Source organism: Camelus dromedarius, chromosome 13, assembly GCF_036321535.1.
Source record: "Camelus dromedarius isolate mCamDro1 chromosome 13, mCamDro1.pat, whole genome shotgun sequence".
In the NCBI taxonomy this organism is placed as follows: Eukaryota; Metazoa; Chordata; class Mammalia; order Artiodactyla; family Camelidae; genus Camelus; species Camelus dromedarius.
In genome coordinates, this window is record NC_087448.1 from 52,016,525 (window position 1) to 52,044,188 (window position 27,664).

The 27,664-nt window shown below is 37.6% G+C and overlaps 2 protein-coding genes across 7 annotated transcripts in view; one reads left to right on the plus strand and one right to left on the minus strand.

Moving 5' to 3' along the window:
- CCDC122 (coiled-coil domain containing 122) overlaps nt 1-27,664 on the minus strand; it is an 82,169-nt gene that overhangs the window by 18,990 nt on the left and 35,515 nt on the right. For 2 of the 3 annotated variants that reach the window (XM_031466036.2, XM_064493139.1), the window contains 2 exons: nt 3,624-3,709; nt 2,982-3,097 (listed from right to left, as the gene is read on the minus strand). In XM_031466036.2, the coding sequence (XP_031321896.1) occupies nt 2,982-3,097; nt 3,624-3,669 (162 nt within the window). In that variant the 5' untranslated portion in view covers nt 3,670-3,709. Of the gene's footprint in view, nt 1-2,981; nt 3,098-3,623; nt 3,710-13,041; nt 13,097-27,664 lie in introns of those variants that run through there. The other variant, XM_031466038.2, reaches the window with a different exon arrangement.
- On the plus strand, nt 12,951-25,916 carry LACC1 (laccase domain containing 1). Of its 4 annotated transcripts, none has more exons than XM_031466028.2 (7): nt 13,010-13,147; nt 14,270-14,875; nt 15,515-15,693; nt 16,433-16,598; nt 19,375-19,600; nt 20,714-20,874; nt 21,862-25,916. In XM_031466028.2, exons 2-6 carry the CDS (start codon nt 14,326-14,328, stop codon nt 20,871-20,873), a joined length of 1,281 nt encoding a protein of 426 aa, XP_031321888.1. In that variant the 5' UTR covers nt 13,010-13,147; nt 14,270-14,325; the 3' UTR covers nt 20,874; nt 21,862-25,916. The 4 variants fall into 4 exon arrangements, with proteins under 4 accessions (XP_064349208.1, XP_031321888.1, XP_031321887.1 ...); XM_031466027.2 differs by having other exon boundaries at nt 13,080-13,211; XM_064493137.1 differs by having other exon boundaries at nt 13,084-13,199.

Sequence of the window (27,664 nt, forward strand, 5' to 3'; positions counted from 1 at the left end):
GAAAGAGCAAGAAAGCTCTGGGGTCTCTTTCTCTTCTTATAATCCCATCATAGGGGCCCCACCCTTACAACTTCATCTAAACCTAATTACCTCCCAAAAGCCCTGTCTCCAAATACCATCACACTGGAGGAACACAAACATTCTGTCCATAATAGCACCTCTCTGAAATCAATCGATATGTGTGGGGCTATTTCTGAAAACCATATTCTGTTCCATGGATCTATCTTTATGCGATGTCACACTGTCCTGATTACTGTACTCTATAATAAATCTTAAAATCAGGTAATATTAGAACTTCCAACATTGTTCTTCAAAGCTGTTTGGGCTATTAGAGGTTCTTTGCCTTTCCATATCACTTTTAGAATCAGCCTGTCAATTTTGCTAAAAAAAAAAAGCCTGCTAGGATTTTGATTGGAATTGTTTTTAAACAATAGATAAAAGAGAAAGAACTCACTTGTTAACAATACTGGGTCTTCTGATTCATGAAAATGGTATATCTCCTATTTTGGTCTTTAATTTATTTCAGCAGTGTTTTGCAGTTTTCAGAACGAATTGTCTTAGTCTGCTTGGGCCGCCATAACAAAATACTATAGATTTAGCAGCTAAAATAACAGAAATTTATTTCTCACAGTTCTGGAGTCTGGAAAGGGTGTCAGCATGGTCAGGTTCTGGTGAGAACTCTCCCTGGCTTGCAGAGGGTTGCCTTCTGTGTCCTCACATGGCAGAGAGGGAGAGAGCAAGCTCTCCTGTGTCTCTTCTTTTAAGGGCACTAACCCTAACATCAGGACCCCACCTTCATGACCTAATCTAAGCCCAACTACCTCCCAAAGACCTTCTCTCCAAATACCATCACATTGAGACTAGGCTTCAACACAAGATTTTGGGGGAGACACAAACATTCGGTCTATAACACAAAACTTTTGTCAAATTTACCACTAACTGTTTCATAGTTTTGATGTTACTATAAATGATACTGCTTTTTAAATGTTAATTTCTGGTTATTTCTTTCAATATATAAAAATACAACTGCTTTTTATAATTAATCTTATCTTGCAACCTTTCTAAATTCACTTATTAGTCCTAATAGCTTTTTTAAAATAATAGATTCCTTAGGATTTTCCAAAAATACTCATGCCACCTGTGAATAAAAACAGTTTTACTTCCTCCTTTCCATTTTGGATATCTTTTATTTCTTTTTCTTGCAAGGAGTGGCTTAAACCACCAATACCACAGAATGAACAGAAGTGGTAAGACACATCCTTGCCTTATTCCTGATCTCAGGAGAGAAACAGTCTTTCACTATTAGGTATGATGTTGGCTGTAGGATTTATGTAGATGCCCTTTTTCAGTTGGCTGGAATTGTATTCGCTGAAAGTTTTTATCTTAAATAGACGTTGAATTATAATGAGTGTTTTTCATGTATCTAGAATTCTCTTTCTAAAACATAAATTTAACCATTTGCTCTTTTGCTTAAAGCCCATCAAAACCTTCCCATCACCTCTAGAATAAAGTTCAAGTTTCTTACCATGCTATAAATCTCTCACTACTCAAAATACATTCTATGTTATACCACTACCACTATGAGTGGACCAATGTTATTTAAAGCCTCAGTGAATTTTTTGATGTTCTTTTTGTCCAGAATATCATCCTACTCACTCCCTAACCTTCAAACCTATCCCAGACACCCAACCATGCAAGTGAACTCCAGCCATTCTTTAAAACTCAACTGAAACAGCACTTTCTTTGTGATCATTCCTTTTTCAGTGTTAAATCTGTGTTTATGCCTGTATTGTTGACACCACTGCACTGCATGTAATTAGTTGTTTACTTCTTTGTCTTTCTCTTCAATAGATGGTGTACAACTTAAGATGAGGACAATGTCAGCAAAATACTTAATAGAAAGTAAGCCCTCAGTGTAAGTGAAAAAACATCTATGAAACTCTGAAGACTGAGAAGTTTTACATAAAATTTCTTCACAGAAATCTAAGTAAGACATTATTTTTGTATTATATACTATTTTCAACATATATTCTTTTCTAAAAGTGAATAATGCAAGGTAAATATTTATAAGAAATCCATATTAACATGATAGTAAAAAATTATCATCATGTCTCTGCTGATGCATTCATACCTAAAGCCAGTATCAAAAGGAGGTCCTGTACTGCCCACCAGGGCCCCAGCAAGGATACCTTACGTAATAGTTACAAGCATTATTTCATTTAATCATCATAAAAATCTTATAGGCAAGTCCTATTATTATCTCCATTTTACAAATGAGGAAACAGAATAACAGAGAAATTAACCCATGGAGCTGGAAGTAGCAAATCTTGTCTTTTAAACTAGGCAGCTCAGCTCCAGAGCATATTCTTTTCATTTCTATGATATATTTAATAAAAACCTTTACAAAGCACATAGCAGAGATGCTGTTTTCCTTTTCACTTCTCTAGCTATACTAACAGAGTACAGTTACATCTAACTATGCTGCATGCAAAAACAAAGCATGACTTCCAGATTCCCTGTGGTGAAATTACGAATATATTTTGAAATATAAGGAACACTGAAATGTTCCTTATTTACTTGAAATGGGCACTGGCAACTAATAATTATAAGCCATAGCTTTAAAAACACTGGCTTAAAAATTTAACATTCCTTCAATTCAGCATTTTAGGAAAAATTATCAAAAAGAAGTGAATTTAAAGTAATTCAACTGGACACATTGGGTTTTATATGCTTATTTATAGTCACAGTGATGTTGAACATTTGCACATTGGGTGTGTAAAATGTTCCATGAAACTGGAATACTCAGGTAGACTTGACTTAGGGATATCAGAATAATTAAGAAGCTATAAATAAGAAAAAAATAAATTTTAAATTGTCTCCCTAAAGTTATTAAACTATGCTTAATAACTTCCCTGTTACTAGTTTTTCATAGTTTTAAAGAACATAAAGACTCATTTAAAAGACTATGTAAAACAGGTTACCTGCAAATGGAACAGAACTTTTTTGTTTTTTTCTGTTTCTGACGTTTGTGATCGTTGTTGCTTTGCAACTTGCTCTATAGCATCGGTTAATGAAGACGTGTCTCGTTTAGCCAGAGCTAGACAAGAGAATAAAACACATAATAAAAATCTAAATGCAAAGACTCTAAGAAGCTCATGTTTCTTCACTCAAAAGCATGAAAAATGGGATGTTTTCTCATAAATAAACTAAATTTAGGGTTGATGCTCTTCCTTTTCCGACTATAAACAAAACCAAAATCAAAGGCCACAATAATAGACGATTCAAAGTCACCTACTGCAACATTATACCTGTTCCTTTATAGAACAGTGTAAATATTTTGACTGCCCTAAATTTTTTTTTATCCAGACCATTTGCACATATGCTATAACTATAGTGCTACCATAACAACTGTATCACAATTACAGGTGATGAATTTTCATTATAGGCTTGCATTTTCAGGTTGTTACGGCTTTCCTGAATACCATATAAGTTTCCTCCTGGTGTAATTTAACAGCTTCTTTCTATTCTAACTTGCTGCTAATTTTAACACAATTATTCTATCGTACTACTTTTTTATTACTGCTTATCTTTTAGTTATATATTGCTTAAGATTGCTTCATTACCTTCTTCAGGAATGCCTTGACTCTTCCTTTCTTTGTTGCCTGACATGCTTGTGTCTTTTCCTCTTTTTAGTTCACCTTCTTTACTTCTACAAAATAATCAATGTTGATAATCTTTTACTTTTCTTTTTTTTTTCCCTGTCAAGTATTGGTGATTCTGAAAACAAATTAATAGTCAAATATCTCACAGGGATGATGGTGACAGTCATCATTAGTTCCAAGAATTAAAATACAATGATTAAGTGAGAGATTTGGGAAAGAAAGTAGAAACTGTGTTTGGATCTTGGTTGTCCTGCTTTTCAGCTGTTATGACCCTGAGCAAGTTTCTTAATTTCTTTGATCACCAGTTTCCTCATCTGTAAAACCTCATAGGGCTGTTGTAATAATTAAAGCAATGTACGTAACATGCTTAGCACAGGACCTGACATATAGTAACTAGTTATTCTGGATTAGTAACTGGTATCTCCAGACTACTATGAAGTAGATTCTGAAACTATAACCAGAATCTGTGAGAAACAGTGCCAACATGGATTAGCAACTTCCGTGGTGGGTACAGGATGCACTCGTGTCCTGTGCTATTTTGGCCAGGGTAAGCCTTGTGCAGTCTTAAATTCATATTTCAGTCACTTGTATATCTAGGAGTAAGTGATAACATGAAGGGGTATCTTTCTCCCCTGAAAGGTGGAAAGAGTTCTCTCCTCTATCAACTCAACAAATGAATGCTGAGTTGGCAGAGTTAAAGGTATTACCAACTTTAGGAAAAAGTGTATCTGCGTTTGCTCCTCCATTCCTATGCAAAAGAAATCATATAAGTTTGCATAATTAATAAAAGGAATGTAATGTTGTTAAATACTTCTGAAACTGTCATCTATTTAACACTTGAACAGATGGATTTTTTTCCATTTAGATGACATCCTTTAAAAAAAATCTTAGTTGGTTTTAAAGAACTTGTGAATCTTTCCAAATCATACTAGAGTCACGATAAACTTTACAAGCCAAAAGAAGTGAATATGATCATAACAGTACAGCATGTGTGAGGAAGCTTCCACAAGGAAGTCTGCAAAATCACTAAATCTCTCTCCTAAACATTGGTTAAATACAAAGTTCTTGTATACTAGTTACAAGTGTTTTCCCAAAGCAAAAATTGAAAAGACTGCAATCTGATATATAAGCAACAAAGAAAATGTTAAATTGCTTTCTAAGCAGGAGACTCAAATCTATCCAGAAGTATCTTATTAAGCTAAAGAAATCCTGAGAGAAATATGCAGCAATGTGTCATTAAAAGAATCGATGATTCTTTCCTGTTTATTCACATAACTTCTTCCTTGAAGTCTCACTTCAGATTTGCCTGCTTCATGATGGCTCCCCTGATACTGAGCCCACTCACCCTGTTCATGCCATTACTCTATGTCCTTTTGGCCCCAGATTAGTGTAATGAATTTGAATCTCATTTTCTCTTTAGCTCTCTTACATGTGTTTCATGGTCACAGACATCATCCGCCTACCTATCCTGATGGACCTGGAACGAAATACTAGTCTATTGTTCTCTTGCAATGAATAAAGTGTCCTTGCTCCAACCTAAGGCCAATCCTCTACTTTTGTACCCCTTTCTCTTCTATTCAAGGATATTACTTCTTTAAATGTCCCATCAATATAATTTCCTCCTTTACTTGGTCAAACATATTATCCTGGACAGCCTATCATATAATCATCAGCAACAATAACCACCCTTGCTTGACACTCTAATCTCCTTCAGCTATTGACCCATTTCTTTGCTCTCCTTTATAGCCAAGATCCTTGCAGTCCATTTTCTCTCCTTTTACTCTTCTAAAGCCCACCAGAATTAATCATTTACAACTCCCCCTTTAAAGTTCTTATCAAAGTATCTATGATGTCCACATTGCCACATTCAGCGGTAAGCTCAGTCCACACCTTCCTTGAACTATCCACATCACTTGGCACATTTGATCATGCCCTCCTTCTTGAAACATCATACTTCTTGGTTTCCTTTGCTGGTTCCTGCTCATCTTTCTCATTTATGTTAGAGTGCCCCAATACTCAGTCCTCAGGCACCTTCTTTTCTCCATCCTCACTCTGCAGCTAATGCCATCCAGTTTCATGGCTTTAAAATTATAGGCTAGAAACTCCCAAACTTCACTCTCTAATCTGACATCTCTCTTGGGCTCCAGACTCATACCAATCTTCCTACCTGATATCTCCACTTGGACTTCTTACAGGCACTTTAACTTATGTTCCAAACTGAACTCTTGATGTCTCATTCCACTTCATCACTCCCCCTAAATCTACTCCTTCATGGTCTTTTCCATACCAGGAAATTACAAATTCGTTTTTCTTGTTCAGACTCAAAACCCTAGAACATTAGCAAGGAGGTCTCTAGAAGGGTGTAGAGCCCAAGGCAATTCAATTAGCCTTGCCCAAGATAATCATAAATAAGAGCTCATTATTGATGCTTCATAGGTCCTTTGGGAAATCCTTTAAGATGCTCCCCAAGTATGTGGTCCACGACTGCTGCCCTAAATGTTTTACCCAATGGACAAATCAGAATCTCGACTCTTTTCCTTCTCTTACGTGCTGTACGCAATTCTTTTGGCAAAACTTATTGGTTACACCTTTAAATTATACTGGAATTCAATCACTCCTTACCACTTTCAAATGCTACCTTAGCAGAGAAGCCTTCCATTTCTTTACTCTGCCTCACTTATCTTAATAGCATTTATCACCACTGACATACATTTGTTTCTTTTCTATTTCCTTTTACTAATATAAGCTCCATGATGGAAGAGACCTGGAACAGTGCTTGGCACATAACAGGTAGCTAACTGTAGTCTGTTGCTACTCCAGTTCACCCTGTTCTCCTGACAGAATAACATTCCTGAAACACTTCAGTGATCATATCAGATAGCAACCAATCTTTCAGCTCCATCTTAGATGGCATCTTCTTTAGGAAGTCTTTCTTGATCTTTCTGAGTAGATGTGATCTCTCTCTCTTGTTAGCAGAACTGTTTCTCTATCTCTATTATACCATGATAGATAACAGTATAGGCCCCAGGGTAAGACAGAGCTAATCTTGATTCTAGGTTGTGCCACTTACTAGTTTATTAGGTAAATTCTTTCCAACCTGAGCCTCAGATTCCTTATCTGGAAATGAGAACAATAATAGTACCTGCTTCATCAGGATTTTTGTGAGGACTAAGTGAATTAATGCATGTAAAGCATTTAGCAAATTCCTGCCACTCAAATTTCTATTCCTGTTATTGCCATTATTTTTTACTATATTTCTCCATTAGACTATAAGCTACAAGAAGGCAAATACAATGCCTTAACCATTTTTGTATTCTCTAAAGTTTGATGAAGAAATGAAAAAAATGAAGAAAATTAGATTCATATAATAAAAAATAAAGTAACTGGTACTTCTTGATCTCTATTCTTGAAGCAGCATAAACTGAAGAACTCTTGGGTGATATTTATTTAAACCAGCTATTCATGAAAGGATATCTGCTTTAAAACTGAGAAAGTTTTTGTTTTTTCCAGATCTCTACTGTAGAATGCACAAAAAATAAAAGTGAAAACAAACTACTGCCATCTACTGATGATTCATTACAATTGCATAAATCAATGAAAAGAGTTTAGAGACTAGAGAGTATCAATTATTCTTTCATTCAAACCACATATGTGGGTATATATTAATATGCAAAGCACTGTGGGAAATATGAAGATGAATTAAATAACTCTGATTAAAAAAATAAAAACATTATAATACCTACAGTATGACAGCAAATATCCAAACATTACATATAAAAAATCATTTAGAAAACACACTTTCAACTAAAAAATGGCTTTACAGAAAATAATGCAATGGAATTACTATAATAAACCACCATGTTCTATATTAACTATAGCTAACATGTATTAATTACCTGTAACTAGTACTGTTCTAATTGCTTTCACATAGATCATCTGTTTTTTCCCTCAGAGCAACCCTACAAGATAGACATTACTTTTACTTGTATTTTATAGATGAGGAAACTAAGACTTGGAGAAATTAGAAAATTCACGCAAAGTCATGCATCCAAGCAGGAAGGATGAAATTTGAATCAATCAGGATCCAAATTAACATTTATTAGGTACTTAATATGTACTAAGCACTGTGATAAGCATGACTTGTGCATCATCTCATTTGAATTCAAGAGGTGAGTCCTTGTACTAGGCCATTGGGAGGAGATTTTAAAAAGGCCACGGTTCAAGCTTTTGGAAACTCGTCATCTGGTACCTCCCTCCAAACTAATGAGCAAAATAAAGCAAGGTTGTCAAACTCCACTGAGCCTTTGAGGGTTTTAGGCTTAAAAGAATTAAGAGGGGGTAACTGTCCATGTGTACCCATGTCACATAAGCACCATTTTTCACTCTGAATGAAAAAGCTGTTGTGTGGTCTTGCCAGGCAGTTAAGTTTATAATTTCCTCCTACCTCCTTTATAATAGATATTTTATTAGAAAACAAGGAAAGAAAAATTGTGCAGATAAATTTCACATAAGTGTGAAATTGCTTTTGTTTTTGTTTTCCAAGTGGGAGGGAGACTTTAATACCTAAAGCTGAGGTTCTACTGGGGAAGCTAAAAAACTAACCTGGGAAAAGATGAGACAAAAATTTTCCTGAAATTAAGTTTTAAATTACAGTCTATATTTGTCATAAGCATGATAGAATCAGATACGGACGGTTTGATTCCAGCAATAAAGAGGCATCACAAGAAAAAAATGTAACACACTGCACAAATGAGTGAGAATCAATAATACATACTTCAGGTGAAAAAGACTAAGTCTTTTCAACCACATGGTTTCAAGGGAAGTTCAGAGTCATCCAAAAAAAATTAATCAATTGAATCATTAAACATGTACTGCATACCTATTATATACCTGAGTCTTAGAATCTGCTGAAACTAGGAATCACTCTCGTCTCTAGTTAGGCAAGGAGATTAAAGTTTCAGGACGCTGAAAACAGAAAGAAACCAGAGGGGTGGTACTGTTCCTTAACTTCCTTTCAAAGACAATGTAGAGAATATTCATATATTACTCATTGCTTATAGCTTTCTGTCAAAGGTGGGATTTCTCTGAATATACAGATAGTACTGGACTACTGAAACATCTTGTTTTGAGGTGTAGACATTACAAAGATTAGTCTGTAGCTCAAAACCAATTTTTAAGGGATACCCAGGCAACTGTTTGGAAAAGAAATTATAGGCCTTTGGTGAAATCCAGTCATAAACCATCTACTTGTCTCCTTCAGAACAGTAAGGGGCAAGATCTTTTTTTACTCTATAAACAAGTAAGTATAATTTCTAGACCAAGAAGCGCTTGTAGCTGGTTGAATGGTGGTCCCCTAGAAATATGTACGTGTCTTAACCCCCAGAACCTGTGAATGTAATCTTATTTGGAAAAAGGGTATTTGTAGATGTAATTAAGTTAAAGATCTCAAGATGAGGTCATCCTGGATTTAGAGTGGGCCCTAAATTCAGTGACAGGTGAGAGACTGAACATGCAAACAATGTCTAGACTATATATAAAAACAGAACTCTGACCCACAGTCTGCGGCAACCAACCCAGGAAACCACTCATTATCTACAGCAACCAGCCCAGGAAGGTAGCCTGCTCTCTATAGGTCAGACTTGTAGGAAGTCAGACCACTATCTCTAATAAAGATTCAGGAGTCAGGCATTAATCCCTGTAACAACTGGTCCCAAAATGGCCAGTGCTTGATTAATAACTGAGAGTTTCCCTAATTTTTGTCCCTACTGTGACTTGGGACCAATCAGAGAAAGCCAAATATGCACCCTTAACCAATCACAAAGGATGCCCCAGTTCTAGTTAGCCCATCTATAGTTTCCGCATGCCAACAGCCTCCACTCAGGGCACACCTGAAGATATCCCTTTTTTCCACTATAAGCTTTCGCACCCCTCTGCCCGCCTTTAAGTCTCTGTCAGAACACAAGTAATGGTGGCTGACTCCCTTGCTCTAGCAAGCTCTGAGTAAACAGCCTTTGTTTACTATCATATGATGATCTTTTCTTTGCCACATGGGTGCCCTTATATGAAAGATGTAGAGGGAGATTTGCAAGTGAGTAGACCATGCGAGGATGGAGGCATAAGAAACCCAAGTCATGCAGCTCCAAAGTAAGGAACACCTGGAGCCGCCGTTAGAGGCCAGGAAAGCTTTGAAGGGAGCACGGTCCTGACAACATCTTGATTTAAGACTTCTGCCTCTATAATGATGAGAGAGCATCTTTTTGTTGTTTCAAGCCATCTAGTTTGTGGTGATTTGTTATGGCGAACTTAGGAAACTAACATGAGCTTTTCACAAGGATATTTGCATGTTACATGTCTTTTTCGGGAAGGACTCATAAACTCTACCGTAAATGTCTTAAAAACAACTGTTCCCAGTTTTTTTAAATTCTAATTGTTTTCACAAGAAGGATTTACATGGTGATGTAAGAATATCTGGGGATTTTTCCAATGGTTCCCCTTAATAGCCAAGCACTATCTCTGCCCACAAAAAGTTCTAAGTCTCCGTGAAGGAAACACCCATAGTGAAATAATGAAAATGCAGAGGTACAGGAGATGCTCTCTTGGTCTACCTACACTTAACCCAAATCCATTAACTCATTCTGTTTTCTTTGTAAATCACAAGCTAATTCCCACATCATGCTGAATGCTGAAGGGTAAGGAAGCTACCCTCCAGGGAGTCCGCCCACTCCTGCTCCTACCAGTTGACTCATACAGTGACAATGTCACTGGTGTTTGTTCTCCAAACCTGTTTATGCCAGTTGTACTTCTCATTATGCTTTCATAATTTAATTAAATATTAGGTAAACCAATGAAATAAAGTTGTTGTCCCTTGAAAGTCTGTGTTTAATATTTTGGAAAGACCCAATTAAGGTTACTTGTTTGAATGTGTGCGATAACTAAAAAGATTATAAAGAAGAAATCTGCACTAAGATTGCTTCTCAAGTGTCTTTAAATTATCTTCCTCTTAAAGGAACAAAATCGTGGGACATCTTAGCTGATGGTTTAGAGGTGTAATTTCTGGAAGAGAGACGAGGCAGAACTCTATAATCAGAAGGCCATGTGCAAAGAAAAGGCCTTGGACTTTCTCAACAGATTAGCAAACAAGTACACGGTTGTTCTAGGTTAAAGTAAAATGTTTAAGGTATTATGTTAATACTTTTCATGGCTCTGGTTGAACTGACTTTCCTTTTAAACAGCTTTATTTAGATATAAAATATGTACTATCAAGTTCATCTTTATAAAGTGTATATAACTTAATGTTTAAATAACTTTTTCAATTTATTGCTTGGTTATGGGTTCAGATTGCATCTATGAGAGAGCTTTTCCTGTGTGGACAAATTACTAAAGAAGAAGCAAGTTAATTCTGCGTGGTGAGGGGATGGAGATTCAAGGAAGGCTGTTTGAGCTTGAAGGGTCTGGAACAAGTAACAATTAAATAAGCATATAAAGAGAAAGGTGTTCTAAGTAGAAGAAACAGCATTATGTAAAGGATGAAATTATGTGGCCTTCCAAGAACAGCCTTTAGTTTGAGTGGCTTGTTGTGAGTTGTTGTTGAAGAGGGAAGTGTTTTTTCAAAACTGATTATCCATCTGAATCATATATAAGGATTAAAACAAAACAAAAAGCGAAGCAAAACATGCGCAGACCCGACACCCAGAGTTTCTGATTCAAATGTTTATCTGGAGTGAGGGGGAGGGGCACGTCCCTAGATTTACGTTTTTTTGTTAAGTTCCACTTTAGTTCTTAGTTTTGATGTGTACTCAGGATCAGGAGCCACTGGAGTGAGGGGGAATGGGGATGAGGAAAGAGAGTGTGAGAAGATGAGGCCATAGTCTAAAAGCAGATGGTGGAAGGAAATGGTATGTAAATACAATATAATAACAAACTTTCTCCTTCCTGACAGCTTCTCTATTTTGAAATATTTCCTTTTTAACCTTTTACTGTTACTGTTGCATTAAAGAGAATGAATTCCCACCATTATCTATAAAAACAGATAAATATTTTACAGCTTTGTAATAAAAGACCTCTTGCTTACAGTAATATTTAACATCAAACAAGCTCAGGGCAGAGTGCACCTTCCCATCAGGTGCACCATATACCACTCAGGGTTCTTAACAAATGTCCAGCAAAAATAATGAAAATACAAATTTTGACAAAAACATCTGCCAGATACTGAACAGTGGGCCCCTATGCTGGGTTGGTGACCCCATTCTCTAGTCAAATAGCATAGCAGCACTTGCCCGCTTCCAAGTGCTCTTCTAAACTCCCAAATATCTAAGATTCTTTCCTTCAGGTACACATTCTTCAGCACCTATCATCTGAATAACCATCAGAAAAAAAAGGGACTTTTCCTTTCATCATAACCAGTTCCACAGGACGCACCCTTTCTCCTACTCTTTGACGGTCGGAGATATTTTTTGCCTTCCATATACATAGTAGCTGTTAAATATTTTTAAATAAATGAATGTTATACTCTTTGAGGGCAGAAAAAGGATTCTAATTTGCATCCTTATCACCATTCTAAGGGCCAGTGCCTTCTAATTTTCTACTCGTGGCATATATTTTAAAAGGGCACACAAGACATGCGTTTGTCAACACGAATGAACAGGCTGAGCTGTAAAAGAGTCCAGTCAGCAAGTTAGGCGGGATCCGCAAAAAGGAAAGGAGGGTTCAGCCAACTTGTTTCTGGAAACAAAGCAAGACAGAAGGGGCCCGGGGGAGAGAAAGAAAAATCCGCCAAGGAGGCCCATTAATTGAACCTTGGATGGGACACAGTGCCAAGTGCTGCCGTAATGAGGTCCTCGGGCCTGGCTCTGGTGAAGAAACCAAGTGTGACAACCGCGCTGCTGGGCCGGCCTCTCGTCGTGGCGCGACGGGGAGCGCGGCCGTGGGCCAGGGGCTTCCCTCGGCGCCGGGAAGGGAGGCGGCGACCCACCCCAGGCGGCTCGGCCGCGCGCCCCGTCGGGAGGCCCGCCCCGCTCCCCTCGCGGCCCGCCCGGCCCCGCCCGGCCTCCTGCCCGCGGACACGCCTGGCTCCGGCCTCACGGCCCGTCAGCCGCTCGGGTTCCCGTTCCTCCTCCCGGCGCGGGGCCGCGGGTGCGGGCTGACGGCCGCCTGACCCGGAACTGCTGACGTTTCCCCCGCGCTCGGCGCCTCCCCCCCTCCCCCCCCGGATCCCGCCGCCCTCCCTGCGCCCTGGCGGCCGTGCCTCGGCGCGGTCGGGCGAATGAGGCGGCTGAGGCGGCTGAGGCGGCTGAGGCGGCTGAGGCGGCTGAGGCGGGACGGGCGCCGCCCACACAGCCGCGGGCACCCGCCTTCGGACCTCCAGGGTACATGCTCGCACCTCGCGGTTTCGTTCCGGCTCAGGAGCGGCGTGGAGGGCGGCAGAGTGTGCAGAGTGCACAACCAAAAGTGACCTGCGGCAAGGCGGGGACGAAGAACAGCCTTGGGTGCGCGTCCGACGGTCAAAAAGTCCCGAAGGGGCGGGAGAAGCCGGTGCAGGTGTCCGGGCAGGTGGGGGAATCGGTGCCCCCTCCCCCAGCGGGGGCCGAGCGCGGACCTGGCGGTGACAGGCGCTGTGTGGCTTTTCACAGTGCAGAGGGAGGGGGTTAGGAGTGTCGGCAGGAGAAAACCGTCCTGGCAACGGGGGTGGGGGATGGTCACCAGAGAGACTGGCAGCCTGGGGTGGGAGGGCAGTGCTGGGGGTGAGAAAACCTACTCAGGGGCAGTGAATAGGAGAGTAGGTAGGATGCACTCCTGATCCGAATCGCAGTTGCTTTTGTGATAACTGCCGTACCTGAGTGTGAATCTTGGGGGGAAATGTATCAGTCATCTCTGGTATTCTCTCCTAAGAAAGCAATTAAAAAAAAAATTGACAAATAGTTGATTGCCAATAGTATATTCGTTTCCAGTGTACAATATAGTGATTCAGTACTTTATAGGTTATACTCCATTTAAAGTTATTATAAAATATTGGCAGTATTCCCTGTGCTGTACTATATATTCTGTATCTTACTTATTTTACACGTGTTAGTTGGTACCTCTTAACCCCCCTTTCTCTTTAACCACTAGTTTGTTCTCTATATCTGAGTCTGTTTCTGAAAACAAACAAAAACAACCCTGCAGTTTTTAAATGCAGCTCCTTTTAACCCACTGAACTTAGGGCCCAGATATTTCATATGAAGGGATGTGATCTAACATGCCAGTCACCTCAGGATAATGATATATCAATAAGTTGACAGCCTGTAATTAAAAAACAGGACTTGGTCAAGTCAACAAGCAATTCCCTGCTTAAAATTTGCTATCTGAAAAAACAAAACAAAAACTGTTCTTCTGCGGAAAAGATGTAAAGTACTTTCACAAAATGAATTAAGAGATGGCTTTGCTTTCATTGTCATTGTTCTCATGACAAATAGTGGACTGGCTTTTCTGGGAGGAGTCTAGATTCATTACTTTGGTTACATTCTAAAATCAATGCAACTCTTCTTTTTATCCATCCGTAAACTTCTGTTGTAACTATATAGAGATTGATATAATTTTGTATTCCTACTTAAGCTAATTTTTCTTTTCAGGTGAGTTTTAGGGGACACAAAAATCTGTTTTAAAGAATTTTGTACAGTATTGAAGGATGGCAGAAGCAGTGTTGATTGATCTCTTTGGCTTGAAACTGAACTCTCAGAAAAACTGTCATCAGGCATTACTAAAGACATTGAATTCCATCAGAAACCACCACAGTGCCAAGGCCAAGTTCCTTTGCATAATGTGTTGCAGTAACATCAGTTGTGACCATGATAATTGTGAATTAGAAACAAGCAATGGATTATCAACTCTCTTAAGAGAATTTGAGACTGTTAGCAATCCCAGCATGGCTGCCTCTTTGTATACCATTAAACAAAAAATTGATGAAAAAAATTTGAGCAGCATTAAGGTAATTGTGCCTGCGCACCGGAAGACAATAATGAAGGCATTTATTGATCAACTCTTCACTGATGTTTACAATTTTGAGTTTGAAGACTTAGAGATGACTTTGAGGGGAGGTCTTTTGAAACAATCTACTGAAACGAACACGATCACAGCTCAAGAACAAGAAGCAATCCGGAATGAAATAGAAACATATTTGAGAAGTTTGCCAGCACTGAAAGGAGAATTAACCATTATCACATCTCCTTTGATCTCAGGTATGTTAAACACTATCTGTAGATGTGAAAAGCCAGTCTTTTTTTACAGGTAGTTCACCTCTTTTCCCTTCTTTCTTTTGTAGACTGTTGTGAGCTTATGCTCATTAGCATCAGTTACAACATGGGAGTGTCATGGGTGGCCTTGTAGTGTCAGGGGTGTCAAGGGATAGTCCCTTGAAAGCCACCCTAAGTAAATAAATTCACTTTATGCAAGTTCAGCTTTAAGACAAATCCCCTAGCCTTCCTTTTAAATGAGATTTATGACCCTAAGCATCTCCTGCTTAGAAATTCTGAAACCTTAACTCACTGGTGCTTTTCCAGAGGAGTGAAATTTAAAACAGTCAATCTTACTTCTTGGATAAAGGATATTTACTGTGGTTTATATGCTGTTGGTTATAACAAAGACAAATGGGACAAAAGGTACCCTTTGAAAAGCAATAATCCCACAGGGAAGGTAAAACAAGCTCAAAGCAGTATGCAATAAGAATAGATGGAGGTACAAAGGGCTATAGAAATTAGAAGTCATATAACTAATGTAGGTTGACGTGATCAGGGGAAGTCTTAATGAGCGACTGGGTTTGTAATGCTTTATAGCTTTTGTATAGCATGTTTTTAATCTTCAATACTTATCTTCAACAGATATTTTCATACACGGATTTACTACAAGAGCAGGTGGCATATCTTACATACCAACTCTTAGCTCCTTCAATCTCTTCAGTAGTTCCAAACGAAGAGATCCCAAGGTCGTCGTTCAAGAAAATCTGCGTAGGTTGGGGAATGCCGCAGGATTTAATGCGAAGAAATTTTACCGAATAAAAGTAAAATTTTGTTTCTTATTTTGGAAGCTCTAAAGTGTATTTTGGACTCTGCTAATGACTGCATGGACTTTAAATAAGCTATTTAACTTTTGCACCTGGTGTTTATCTAAAATTTAGGATCATGCTTGTGATTGTTTTTCTTAGAGCTATACATTGTAGCCTAAAGATCAGTTCTACATATTTCACTTGGAGCTCCTCACCTCTAAAAGGACAGTTAATTCTCAGAGTATAGTACCACTACCCTTTTTGATTTAGAATGAAACTTCCTGAATGGTAGGAGAGAAAGGCCATTATTTTCTAAATCAACACTAAGAGGAACTAGGGTACAGTTGGTGAGATAATTGTTTCCTATAGAATTCCAGCTTTACTTGACTCCAGGAAAAGTAAAACTATCATTGATTTGCTAATTTAATTTCTTTCAATAAATTGGTACTTTGTGGAAATTACTGCAAGTAGAGATTTACCCCATCTCTAGTGGGAGGTGTTCATGATGGATGGTCTATTTTGAATTTTTAAATGTTAAAGTTTGCTTTGAATAAAATATGCAGACATTAGCATACCAGAGATAAATAAGTAAATTTGTTATCTTATCATATACCTATGGAAGTGATATATTTTATGAATGCTAGTAATCTTAAACTGGTTATATAATTTTGTACAAAACTGTACCTTCAGAAAAGCTTATGGCATGAGAAATTTTTATTTTCAAAATATTTTTATCTCACATCTTTGGGATTAGACTGATCATGCCAATGATGTCTGGATTATGGGGAGGAAGGAGCCTGAATCTTATGATGGAATCACCACAAATCAAAGAGGAGTCACAATAGCGGCGCTTGGTGCTGACTGTATACCGATAGTTTTTGCAGATCCTGTCAAGAAAGCATGTGGGGTTGCTCACTCTGGTAAGTGGACTTAATTAAAACTTCTAGGGTTTGACCAATTTTTTTAGCACAGGAAAAGGTATAATTTCTTTCTGATGGACATTACAAATAGTTGATTACTTCACATGGTGCTAAGGGTAAGACAGGGTAGAGCTGGCACACTCATGATAGGAGCAGGTAAAAGGAATGCCTAAGTCACATTATGTGACTCAGAGTATAATTCCCAAAGAAAGCAGTACCTGGGCTGATTTGGGGGATATTTGTAGGATTTAGCTAGGTATCAGTGTTTCTGGGACAAGGGTGCTGTTAACATTTGGGGCAAGATAGTTTACATTGCAGACAAAGTTTGCTTGGCTTTTGAAATTCTTAATGCCAGTAGCACTCCCACGAATAAAAAAAAAAGAGCCTCCATGCTTTTCAAAACAGTCCCAGGGGGTTGTACTGCCTCTAGTTGAGAACCCTTGAGGGCTAGGCCATAGGGAATAGGAAGGTGAGACATTAGATATGTCACAGGAGGGTGTCCTTGATGATGCAGAAGCATGTGTAAAGGTATGGAGGTAAGAAAAAGCAAGATATGTTTGAAAAATTGCATTTAGTTTAATATGCTGTAGGCTAGTGACTTTACTCTCTAAAGATAAGAACAAAGAAGAATTTTTAGGTGCTATGTTGTGTTAGGTTACGGAATTTTGTTTTCTGCAGGTTTTTAAAAATACTATTTAGATTATCCAGTGGTTAGGATTCTACGTAAAATGAGGAATGATCTTTTGGATTTTCTTCTGCTTGTAAATCTATGACTACTTTGCTTTTTAGATGACAGATAAATAAGAAAATGGAGTGTTTTCTTTTGATCTAGCTAGAGTAATGAAGTTGGATAACTACAAGTCATGGTTAATATTTGACATTGTCAAAAGTTATTTAAAATTTGAGTCTCAGTTATTGGACATAAAACGGGAATATTATTTGTAATTTGTTACTTCCTAGGTTTTGAAACATTACGTTTAAAAGATAAATGAAACAGTCTTGCAAAAGAACAACATTAGATGTCTCACACTTTTTGATTTCAAAACTTGTTATAAAGCTATAGTAATCAAATCAGTATATATGGTACTGCCAAAGAGACAGACACATAGACCAATGGAATTGAATATACAGCCCAGAAATAACCCCTTACATATGTAGTCTAATGATTTTTGACAAAGTACCTAGACTGTACAATGGAGAAAGGACAGTCTCTTTAGCAAATGGTGCTGGGAAAACTGGATAGTCATATGCAAAAGAATAATGTTGCATCCTCATCTTACATCACATATAAAACTTAAAATGGATCAAAGATCCAAATGTAAGAGTTAAAGCTATAAAATGCATAGAAGAAAACATACGTGTAAATCCTCGTGATCTTGATTAGACAATGGTTTCTTAGATATGACACCAAAAGCCCAAGCAACAAAAGTAAAAGTAGATAAACTGGATTCCATCAAAATGAAAAACTTCTGTGCATCAAAGGACACAATCAACAAAGTGAAAAGTCAACCCACAGGATGAGAGAAAATATTTGCAATTCATGTATCTAATAAGGGGTTAATATTCAGAGTGAATAAAGAACTCCTACAACTCAGCAACAACCATAAAAGACAACTTGATAAAAAAACAGGTAAAGGACTTCAGTAGACCTTTCTCCAAAGATGATATGCAAATGGCCAATAAGCATGTGAAAAGTTGCCCAATATCTCTAATAATGTGGGAAATGCCGATCAAAACCACAATGAGATATCAACTCACACCCATAGCGATGGCTAATATTAAAAAATTTTTTTGAAAATACATATTGGTGAGGCTGGGGAGAAATTGGATCCATGCTGCACTATTGGCGGGAGTATAAAATGGTTCAGCTGCCATGGAAAACAATATGATGGTTCTTGAAAAATTTTTAAGTAGAATTATCTTATTACCCAGTAATTCCACTTCTTGAGTATACATGCAAAAGAATTGAAAGCAAGATTTTGACATTTGCACACCATGCTCATAGCAGAATTATTCATAATAGCTAAGAGGTAGAAGCAACCCACATGTCCACCAATGACTGAATAGACAAGCAAAATATATACGATGGAATAATATTCAGCCTTAATGAGGAAGGAAATCCTGAAACAAGTGACAACATGAAAGAATCTTGAGGATATTATGCAAGTGAAATAAGCCAGTTGCGAAAAGACAAATACTGAATGATTCTACTTACACGAGGTGCCTAGAGTAGTCAAATTCATAGGTACAGAAAGATGAATGGTGGTTGCCAGGGACTGGGAAAGGTGGAAAGAGGGGAGTTCTTGTTTAATGGGTATAGGGTTTTAGTTTTGCAAAATGAAAAAATTCTAGAGATTGGTTGCACAGTAATGTGGATTGGCTTAATACTACTGAAATGTACACTTGAAAACAGTTTAAATGGTAAATTTTATGTTATTTATTTTTCCCCACATTTCTTAAAAATGTGACCAAAAAAAAAGTGAAGGAGAGAAGACTAAAGATATAATCCCAGTGGAAACTGAAAGTACAAACCATTTTAAAAAGGAAGAGGAATGTCTCTCGTGTCAGATGCTTTGTATAAAATGCTGCATTTAAAAACTAGTATTTTAATTATTTAATTGATTATTTAGCTTAATTAATTTGGTGATTCATTTACAATTTCCAGGTTTTGAAAAATACAGGAACTGCCTCATTTTTAACTTAGATATAAACTATGGTGAAATTTTGTGATGTTTCAACTTTGCTTATCTCTTTTGCTTCCTGTTATATTCCCCAGGTTGGAGAGGTACTCTGTTAGGCATTGCTACGGCTACAGTGAACGCTATGGTAGCAGAATACGGCTGTAGTTTAGAAGACATTATCGTTGTACTGGGGCCTTCGGTAGGACCTTGCTGTTTCACTCTGCCAAGGGAATCAGCAAAGGCATTTCATAATCTTGATCCTGGATGTGTACAGCGACTTGACTCACCAAATCCCCATGTTGACATCCGTAAAGCCACCAGGTATGTTCGACTTCAGTCCAGAACTGCAAGTTTGGTTATTTCTTATTCCTTCTAAAATGAAAATTATTTTAGGGAACAATCAGTAACTCCAAAGAAAAATTCAGGTGGCAGGTGTTTAAGTAGCTGACATACACTCTTAGACAAAAACTCATTTTCAATATGAAATCTTTTCTCATTTAAGTTTGAATAACAGAAATCTTCCAGTATCTCTTATTGATTTACAAGTGAAGGAAGAAACAGTTGGCATTTAGTTATAAGAGATCTACTTTAACTTCATATAGAAAAGTTGGTACTTTTGTAGGGAAAAAAAATGGCACTTCACAGCCATTCCTCAGCTGAATTCTCCTAAATATAATAAACTATCAGGAAGCTAATGTTTAAAAATTATTCTTATTCTCTAATTAAATAGAGGAATATATTTTTCAGCAAAAAATATTAGATAATATAAACACACAGTCACTTTCAAGTTCTTTATGGTCCCTTGTATTTTTGAGCTTATGAAGTTTTGCTATTAATAGTTATTAAAAATTGTTTGTCACTTCTACAAAGGAAAATTGATGTCTGATTTGATTCGAGTAGTGCAACCTTACCCAGATTCCGCCTCATTTAGTACATAAGTTAGAAAGGATTGAAACAGATTCTTAAACGTGACTTGTGGAATAAGACTCGTTAATTTATAGTCATGTTTCATACCATAAAGTGTTTATGGAGAAGCAAGTTTTCTGTGAAAAATCTGGTTAATAGGAGGCAAGGATATGGGAGAGCCAGATGACTACAAAGCATGGTCTGTCTGAATCAAGTGAATCTTGTCTCCAAATACCCTGGTAACCACAGAAGTTTCTTCTCAAATGCATACTTGATTTTGATTATAAAACAGATTTGTCTGCAGGGCAACGTGGAGGTTGTATACTTCACATATGAACTTAGGTAATAAATGGTGATGAAATGTACCGTTTCCTGACAGGACAGTCCCTGTTCTGTAACTGAATAACAATTTGCATTGTTCCAAGCAGATCTTTCCCAGAATTCTTTTATACCAATATCCATACTTTTTTCATATTGCTTTGGCTATTAATAAACTCTTTCTGTCTTTTGAAATACGTGTATCCTAAGGATTCTTCTAGAACGAGGAGGAATTCTACCGCAGAATATTCAGGACCAGAACCAAGATCTCAGCCTCTGTACATCCTGCCATCCTGACAAGTTTTTCTCCCATATCCGAGATGGTCTTAACTTTGGTACACAGATTGGCTTCATATCAATTAGGGAATGAGGTACAGCAAGGTTCTCCCTTCCCCTCCCCTTCCTTTTCCTTCCTTCCTCTTTCCACCTTTCTCTCCCCTCATTTTTGAAAAGAATTATATTTTACTCCTTTATTCCTATAGGAACAATTAATTTCCTACTTTTGAGTGAAGCAATAGTGGTAGAAATTTAATTTTCAGTGGCATACTCTAAATATAAAGAGCAGCCAGTCCTTTCCCTGGATAATGAAGAAGAATCAGGCAGACATATATTAAAAGTATAAAAATAAAATAATTTTTGGTTTAAAAATCCTGTATGGATGCCATTCAGCTCTCCTATGTACTTGGCGTCTGTAATTTCCTGTCATAACGTCCTTCGACTTTTCTTTTTTTATTCTTTTTATTTTTGAGAAGAAATCTTTGCATAGAAATTCTAAATTCTATAATAATAAGAAATCCACACATACACAGACTTGCTTGATTTTCAGGTAGATTTCCAACTGATTATAGCAGGAATTGGCCAATTTTGATTAAAGGGCCAGATGGTACATATTTTAGGCTTTGTGGGACATGCAGTCTCTGTCTCAGCTATTCAACTTTTTATTGTAGAGCAGAAGCAGACCGGAGCAATACAGAAACAAATGAGTATGGCTGTTTCAATAAAACTTTATTTACAAAAAAAACCAGCTGAGGGGCCAGAGTTGGTACACAGGCTGTATAGTTTGCTGACACCTGATCTACAGTTATAGAGTAAGATAGAGTTTAATTTCATTAAATTGGTATTTATTACAGGGTTTTTAAAGAGTTATACAAAAATATTTCATAATAGTGATTTAGCACAGACCTATTAACAAATGTCTGATTTTCCTTAAGTTTACTTTTAACTGAGTTATTTTTAGTTTTTACAATGTCTTTAACTCTTTAGTATACAAAAGACTTTAACAGACTTAATAATTGTTACTTTGATATTTTACCAGCACCAGTAACGGTCTCATACTTGATTTCTGTGTATTTTTACAGGTACTTGACTAGATTTTTGCCTGCTTCCTGCTTCCTTCCATAGTGATTGTAAAAGAGAAATTTAACTGTTTGGTGTACTTAAAACCAAAAGGATTATAATGGATAATTCATCTTTAGGATACATTTTCATTATTGTCCACAGCATTATGATTTTCCTTGATTCTAACAATAACTGACAAAAATCAGCATAATGTAGCTTATATGTTATACAGATGAGGATTATTCTTAAAAGTTGTTCTCTGTATTTGTCACATAAATCAGGAATAGGTCTGTTCAGTTCATTATTTATTGGGAATGCCTTTATCTGTCAAGTGTTGTATGAATCATAGGTGAAATCAAGATGAGTAAGACTTTTTCCTCTGAGTCTAATGCAGTGGAGGAGATAAACACTTCTAACACTTAAGTTTAATCTTAATAGCAGAAGAGTACAGGAGAAAGAAGGATTAATTTTGTCTAGAAAGTGGGATAGAGAAGATATTACAGAGAAAATGGCTTATCACATGGGCCCAAAATATGTAAAGGCTTTTGACAAATAAAGAACAACCATAACAGGTAGAAGGACTACCATCAACTAGGGCATGAAACTCAAAGTGGATGATAACATGTTCTAGAAAGAGAAGGGTGTGGGCGAGAGTTACTGGAAAAACAGGTTGGAAATGGATTAGTTAGGGTCTTGAATGCCATGCCAAAGAGTCTGGAGTTCATTTTCCTGGCAAAGAGTAGTCATAGAAAGTTGGAGAGTGTTTCTGTGTCCTTGGCCTTATATTAAACAGGATGGATTTCACTTGTGAGGGACCAAAGCAGAGAGATTAATTAAAAGGCAGTCAAAATACTTTAAAAAAGAATTATGGAAACCTGAATGCAGTGGAAATTAAAATAGAGGAGAGAGTAGGTGGATTAGAGAGACATTTGGTGAAATGTCCAGATCCTGGTACTAAATCATGGAGAGGGTAGGTGAGGAAGAGTGGGGAAGTCGCTGATTATGACGCAGACTCTTGGCTGACTACCTCGAGTGGCAGCAAAGACGGGGAGGAGGTTGGGACAAGTGGGAGGGATAATGAGGTTGATACACAGACTGAAATACCCCAGGATGGAAATATGTGGTCAATAATTAGAAATAGAGACCTGGAACCTAGGAGAGAGCTGGGGGTGGGGGGGAAGAGATTTGGGAGTTGGCTTTGCAGAGACGATGCCTGAGTCAGCTGGAGTAGGCTGGATCATCTGGGCAGAAATACAGGGTGAGAGAAAAGGAAGTCCAAGGATGAACCCTCATAAGAACACTTGCATTTAAGAACAAGAAGCTGAACCAGTAAAATAGAGTAATCCTAGAAGAGAAAAATTGAGAAGAGTCGTTTTGAAGAAAGAAGCCAGCATAGATGTGAGAGATGCTCAAAAAGAAATCTTCAGAAAGAAAATAAAATGAGGACTGAGAAGAAGCCAATGGATTAACCATATTAAGCTGTTCTACGGGTAGTGGTGGTGGAGTCAGATTTCAGTGCTTTGAGGGTGAGGATGCGTCAGTGCTGACTCTTTGCCAATATTTACTAGAGAAAATAAAGCACCAGGGTATTTTGAAGGAAGGGGTATCTATATGTACATAAGTTTTATGGGGGGATGAATAGTTTTAAGTGTATTTGTAGGCTGAAGAAAGGAGTTAAGCTGTTTTCCTTTGGGAAGAATCGTATATATGGTACATATTTTTAATACAAATTAAGGGCACGTTGTACCTTAACAAGATTTCTTATTTCATATGTATGTCTTTTCTGAATGTGCAGAAAGCTCTATTTGTTTGGTGCTTCTAAAGGGCTTTCATATCCATGACCTGATTTTACCTTTGTCATTACTCTGAAACACACAGGTCAGGTGTTACCTTCTTATTCAGAGAGAAAACCCGAGCCTCTTTACAGTAGAGGGTGAAATCACGTAACTTGTGATGAAGTCAAGATTTGAACCCACATGTTGTGCCTCCAACTCATTTCAGATTTTACAGTTAATCAGTGCTATCTAAATTAAGGTTTTACAACTTTTTATTAAAATCACATATCCGTACAGTCAAAATTTTGTCGACGTATTCCAGTTTAAAAAATTTAGTTGTAGCCCTGAAGATTTAATATCCAGTGAAGGATGACCATCAATAAACCGACAATGTTAATACTGTGATATGTGTTGTAAGGTTGTCACAACTTAATACTTTGTTTAATTGTTCTATGCACCTCATAGCTCAGTGTGAAATTTACATGAAATGCCTCATTTTTTCTAATTTAGGGAAGGCATGAAATACAAATCATAGGATAGCAATTTCAAACTCATACAAATGTTCTTTTGTTTAATGGTAACAAGAAAGATTAAGGAATAATTCCACACATTGAGAAAGACTGATAATTTTCCAGTTCTTCACTGTGCATTATTTTGTTGAATTCAGGGTATTAGGCAGCCATATTTCATTTTATGCACCAAAATATTCCACAACCAAATAAAAATTATTTTTGACTATCTGTGATTTTGGATTGCCTGTGCCAGAGCATATAAAGTTGTCTGTATGCTGTTTTACTGAGTGAAAAGTATTGATTGAGTAACTCAGAACCAGAATGTAGGTCGTTAAGTAGTCATGTCTTATTGTCACAAAAAGATCTCTATCACTTTTAAGCATCTGTATATAGGTTTCTGGGACTTCTAGGGTGTACCCACATTGATGATTTTTAATAAGTTTTGTTTTCAATCTAAGCACTGTTATTAACTGCATATAAGTTGTCATTTTGTTAAGAAGAAAAATTAAATTTGTAAATCAGATAAGAATTCATGACTATTACCTCCAAATATCACATTTAAAACTGAAATTTGCCTAATTGTAAATTTAAATTCTGAAGAATAGTGTACTGACTAAACATGATACACTCCATTGCTTTACAAAGTAAATGAAAAAAATGATTTTTCCACTAGGAGGTAGTGTTTCTACAAGTAACTACTCTGTTTCTTGGTATAAAGTTGAACCAATCTTAAATCCCTGTATTTATTTGTACAAAATTTTTTAAAAGGGCATTTAAAGGTCATTGCTCTTACTTTAGAGGTAACTTATTATGGTTCAAGCAGATAAACATCTTTAGGAGTCCTCACCTACCTGTGTCTCACTTCTGCAGAATCTCCAGTAACTTCTTTTCTGTAAGTAGATTTGGGGGGGGGGAATTCAAAGAAGCTCACTCTGTGTCACATGACAAAAGCATAAATAATACCCATGGATCCAGAAGCTGGAAATAAGAGGACAGCGACATTTGAACGACATCATTTTATATCTCAAAGTGGGATTTGGTACTTGTTTTCACTCAGTTGTCCTAAAGTTACACTTCCACTGTATCCATCCTGCTTTTTATGTGAACTCTTAGAGAATGCCACCAATCTATGGAAGTCCAGTACTTCAGAGAAAGCACTGCTCGGTTATCTGTGTGTATAGACATGGATCTGTGTGTGTGCTAAATGATATGCAAGAAATATGCAAGTGTCAAGTATGATACATAGCCCCTTTGCCCCAGCTCATGTAAATTCACACAAATCACATTGGATGCAGTGGAACCATAGATTTCTCGCTGTAAAAATTTTGTAAATCGTGCAGTAAAGAAAGGAAGCATGGTCCCTATGCTTAATGTATGTGTTTATACGCACTCTGGTCTAAAGCACGTCCACGTCCACTGTGGGCAGTGTTTTTAAACTTGTGATTTCAAAGATGAGACAGCTGCTGTAAGTGCATTGTTCTGTGTTAGGTCATTGCTTAATGAAGGAAAAGAAATCTGCCAGTACTGCTTTCTCCAGATTAATGCATTTAGTTTGGACTCAGGATGATCACATGTCAGTTCTGTGGAAACAAACTTTTCATCCTCTCCTTAGATGCATTTTCTTTGCAGAGAAAAAATGCTTACATCACACTCCCTGTGTCTGTTTGCCAAGTGCCTGAGGTGAGCTGTGTCCTTTCTGTATCTGGAGCAGGCTTTTTTGTTTTACTTAATTTTCAGAAGGCTGGGGTGTCCAGTTACTGTATCTTAATAAACAATTAAAATTTCTAACAGATTCTGTAGTTCAAAATATCACTGTTCCTTTCTGACAGCAGTAACAGAGTCCTCTTATTTCATGAGAAATATTTGTAGAAAATAGATTTGTCCATGGTGACATTTGACTTTTGAATTTTTATTATCCTCCATTTTCTTAATTCTTAGTTTTGCAACACAGCGCTTCCCTATTCCTTCAGCTTCCTTAAGCACGTGTTTTAGAGTTGTATTTGCCCCCCTAATCCTTGTTTCTGTAACCTATGTTTCATATAACTTCATTCTTTGAGTTTTCTGCTTTTAACTACATATTCAGACTTGATTATTGAGTTGTTTGTGGGACATACTCTATGGGCCCCTCCAATGCAACATCCTCTACACTTAACTCATCATTTCCCCTCCAAAACCTGCTCCCCTCTGGTGTTCTATCTCAGAGAATGAAATCATTACCCATGCAGTTGCCTTCTGGATAGAAGCCCTGGAGTGTTTCGGAATGCCTTCCTTTTCTTCACCCTTTCCCTTCCCACGCTACCACTACCGACTTTGTAAATCTACCATCCGTTTCTGTGTCTCTATTTCAACTGCCACAGACCTTTCAGATCATCATGTTTTACTTGCAGTGTTAGAGCAGCCTTCTAACTAGTGCTTCCTCATTGCATCCTTTCCTACACTGCCATTATAGATTGCCCTAAAATGCAAATCTGGTCATATTACATTCTTCAAAATTATTTTATGGCTTCTCCACTGTCTCTGAGATAAAGACCTACTCATTAAAGTTTCTAAGTGCTTTCATGATCTCAGCCCTGCTCACCTCTTCAATTTCCACTACTTCCCGTTCTACACCTATATTCCAGTCATTCTGTACTTTTTTCATTTCCTAGAATATGCCATTAAGATAGGTTAGACCACAGAGGTTGGTTTGCACTCAGACTGACTAGAACTCAAATTTGGTTCAAGGTTATTTTCACTTAGGCTTTCTACTTAATTAGCAAAGAAGCAGGACCCAGGACATACACAAAATACACATCTAAGGAATTGAGTACAGCACTCTACTGTCTCCTTAGGTCCTCTTGACGATATGACCAAAATTCAGTTGTCTGTTTAGCACAGTTGGCCCTCCATATCTGTGGGTTCCACATTCATGGATTCAACCAACTGTGGGTTGAAAATACTCAGGGAGAAAAAAACAATTCCAGAAAGTTTCAAAAAAGTAAAACCTGAATTCGCCACGTTCTGGCAACTAGCTACATAGCATTTACTTTGCACTTAACAACTATTTACAGCCTATTCACATTATTTATTGTAAGTAATCTAGAGATGATTTTCAAGTATATGATACGTGCATAGGTTACATACAAATACTGTGTCATTTTATATAAGGGACATAAGCATTCCTGGATTTTGGTATCCGAGGGGGTCCTGGAACCAGTCCCCTCCGGACGCCAAGGGATGACTGTGTGTACACAGTGAATTGTGTGCCAGGCCATGGATAGAAGCTCAGTAGCTTTTGTTCCATTAGGCAGGGTGAGCGGCCGGCCATGTTAAATGTTTAAAGGGTTAACTTCTGCCATATAAGGAAAGTTTTGCTGCAGCTAAAAATATGAACACTTTTTTTCCTGTGTCTTTGGGTCCACAGCAGGCCTTACCACGATCTTCTACAGCCATGCTTTCTCTTGTCTCTAGCTTTGTACCTGTTGATGACTGTTCTCAACCTCACTTCTGACTTAGAATCATTCTCTAAGACTCAAATCAGGGGCCACCTCTTCCGG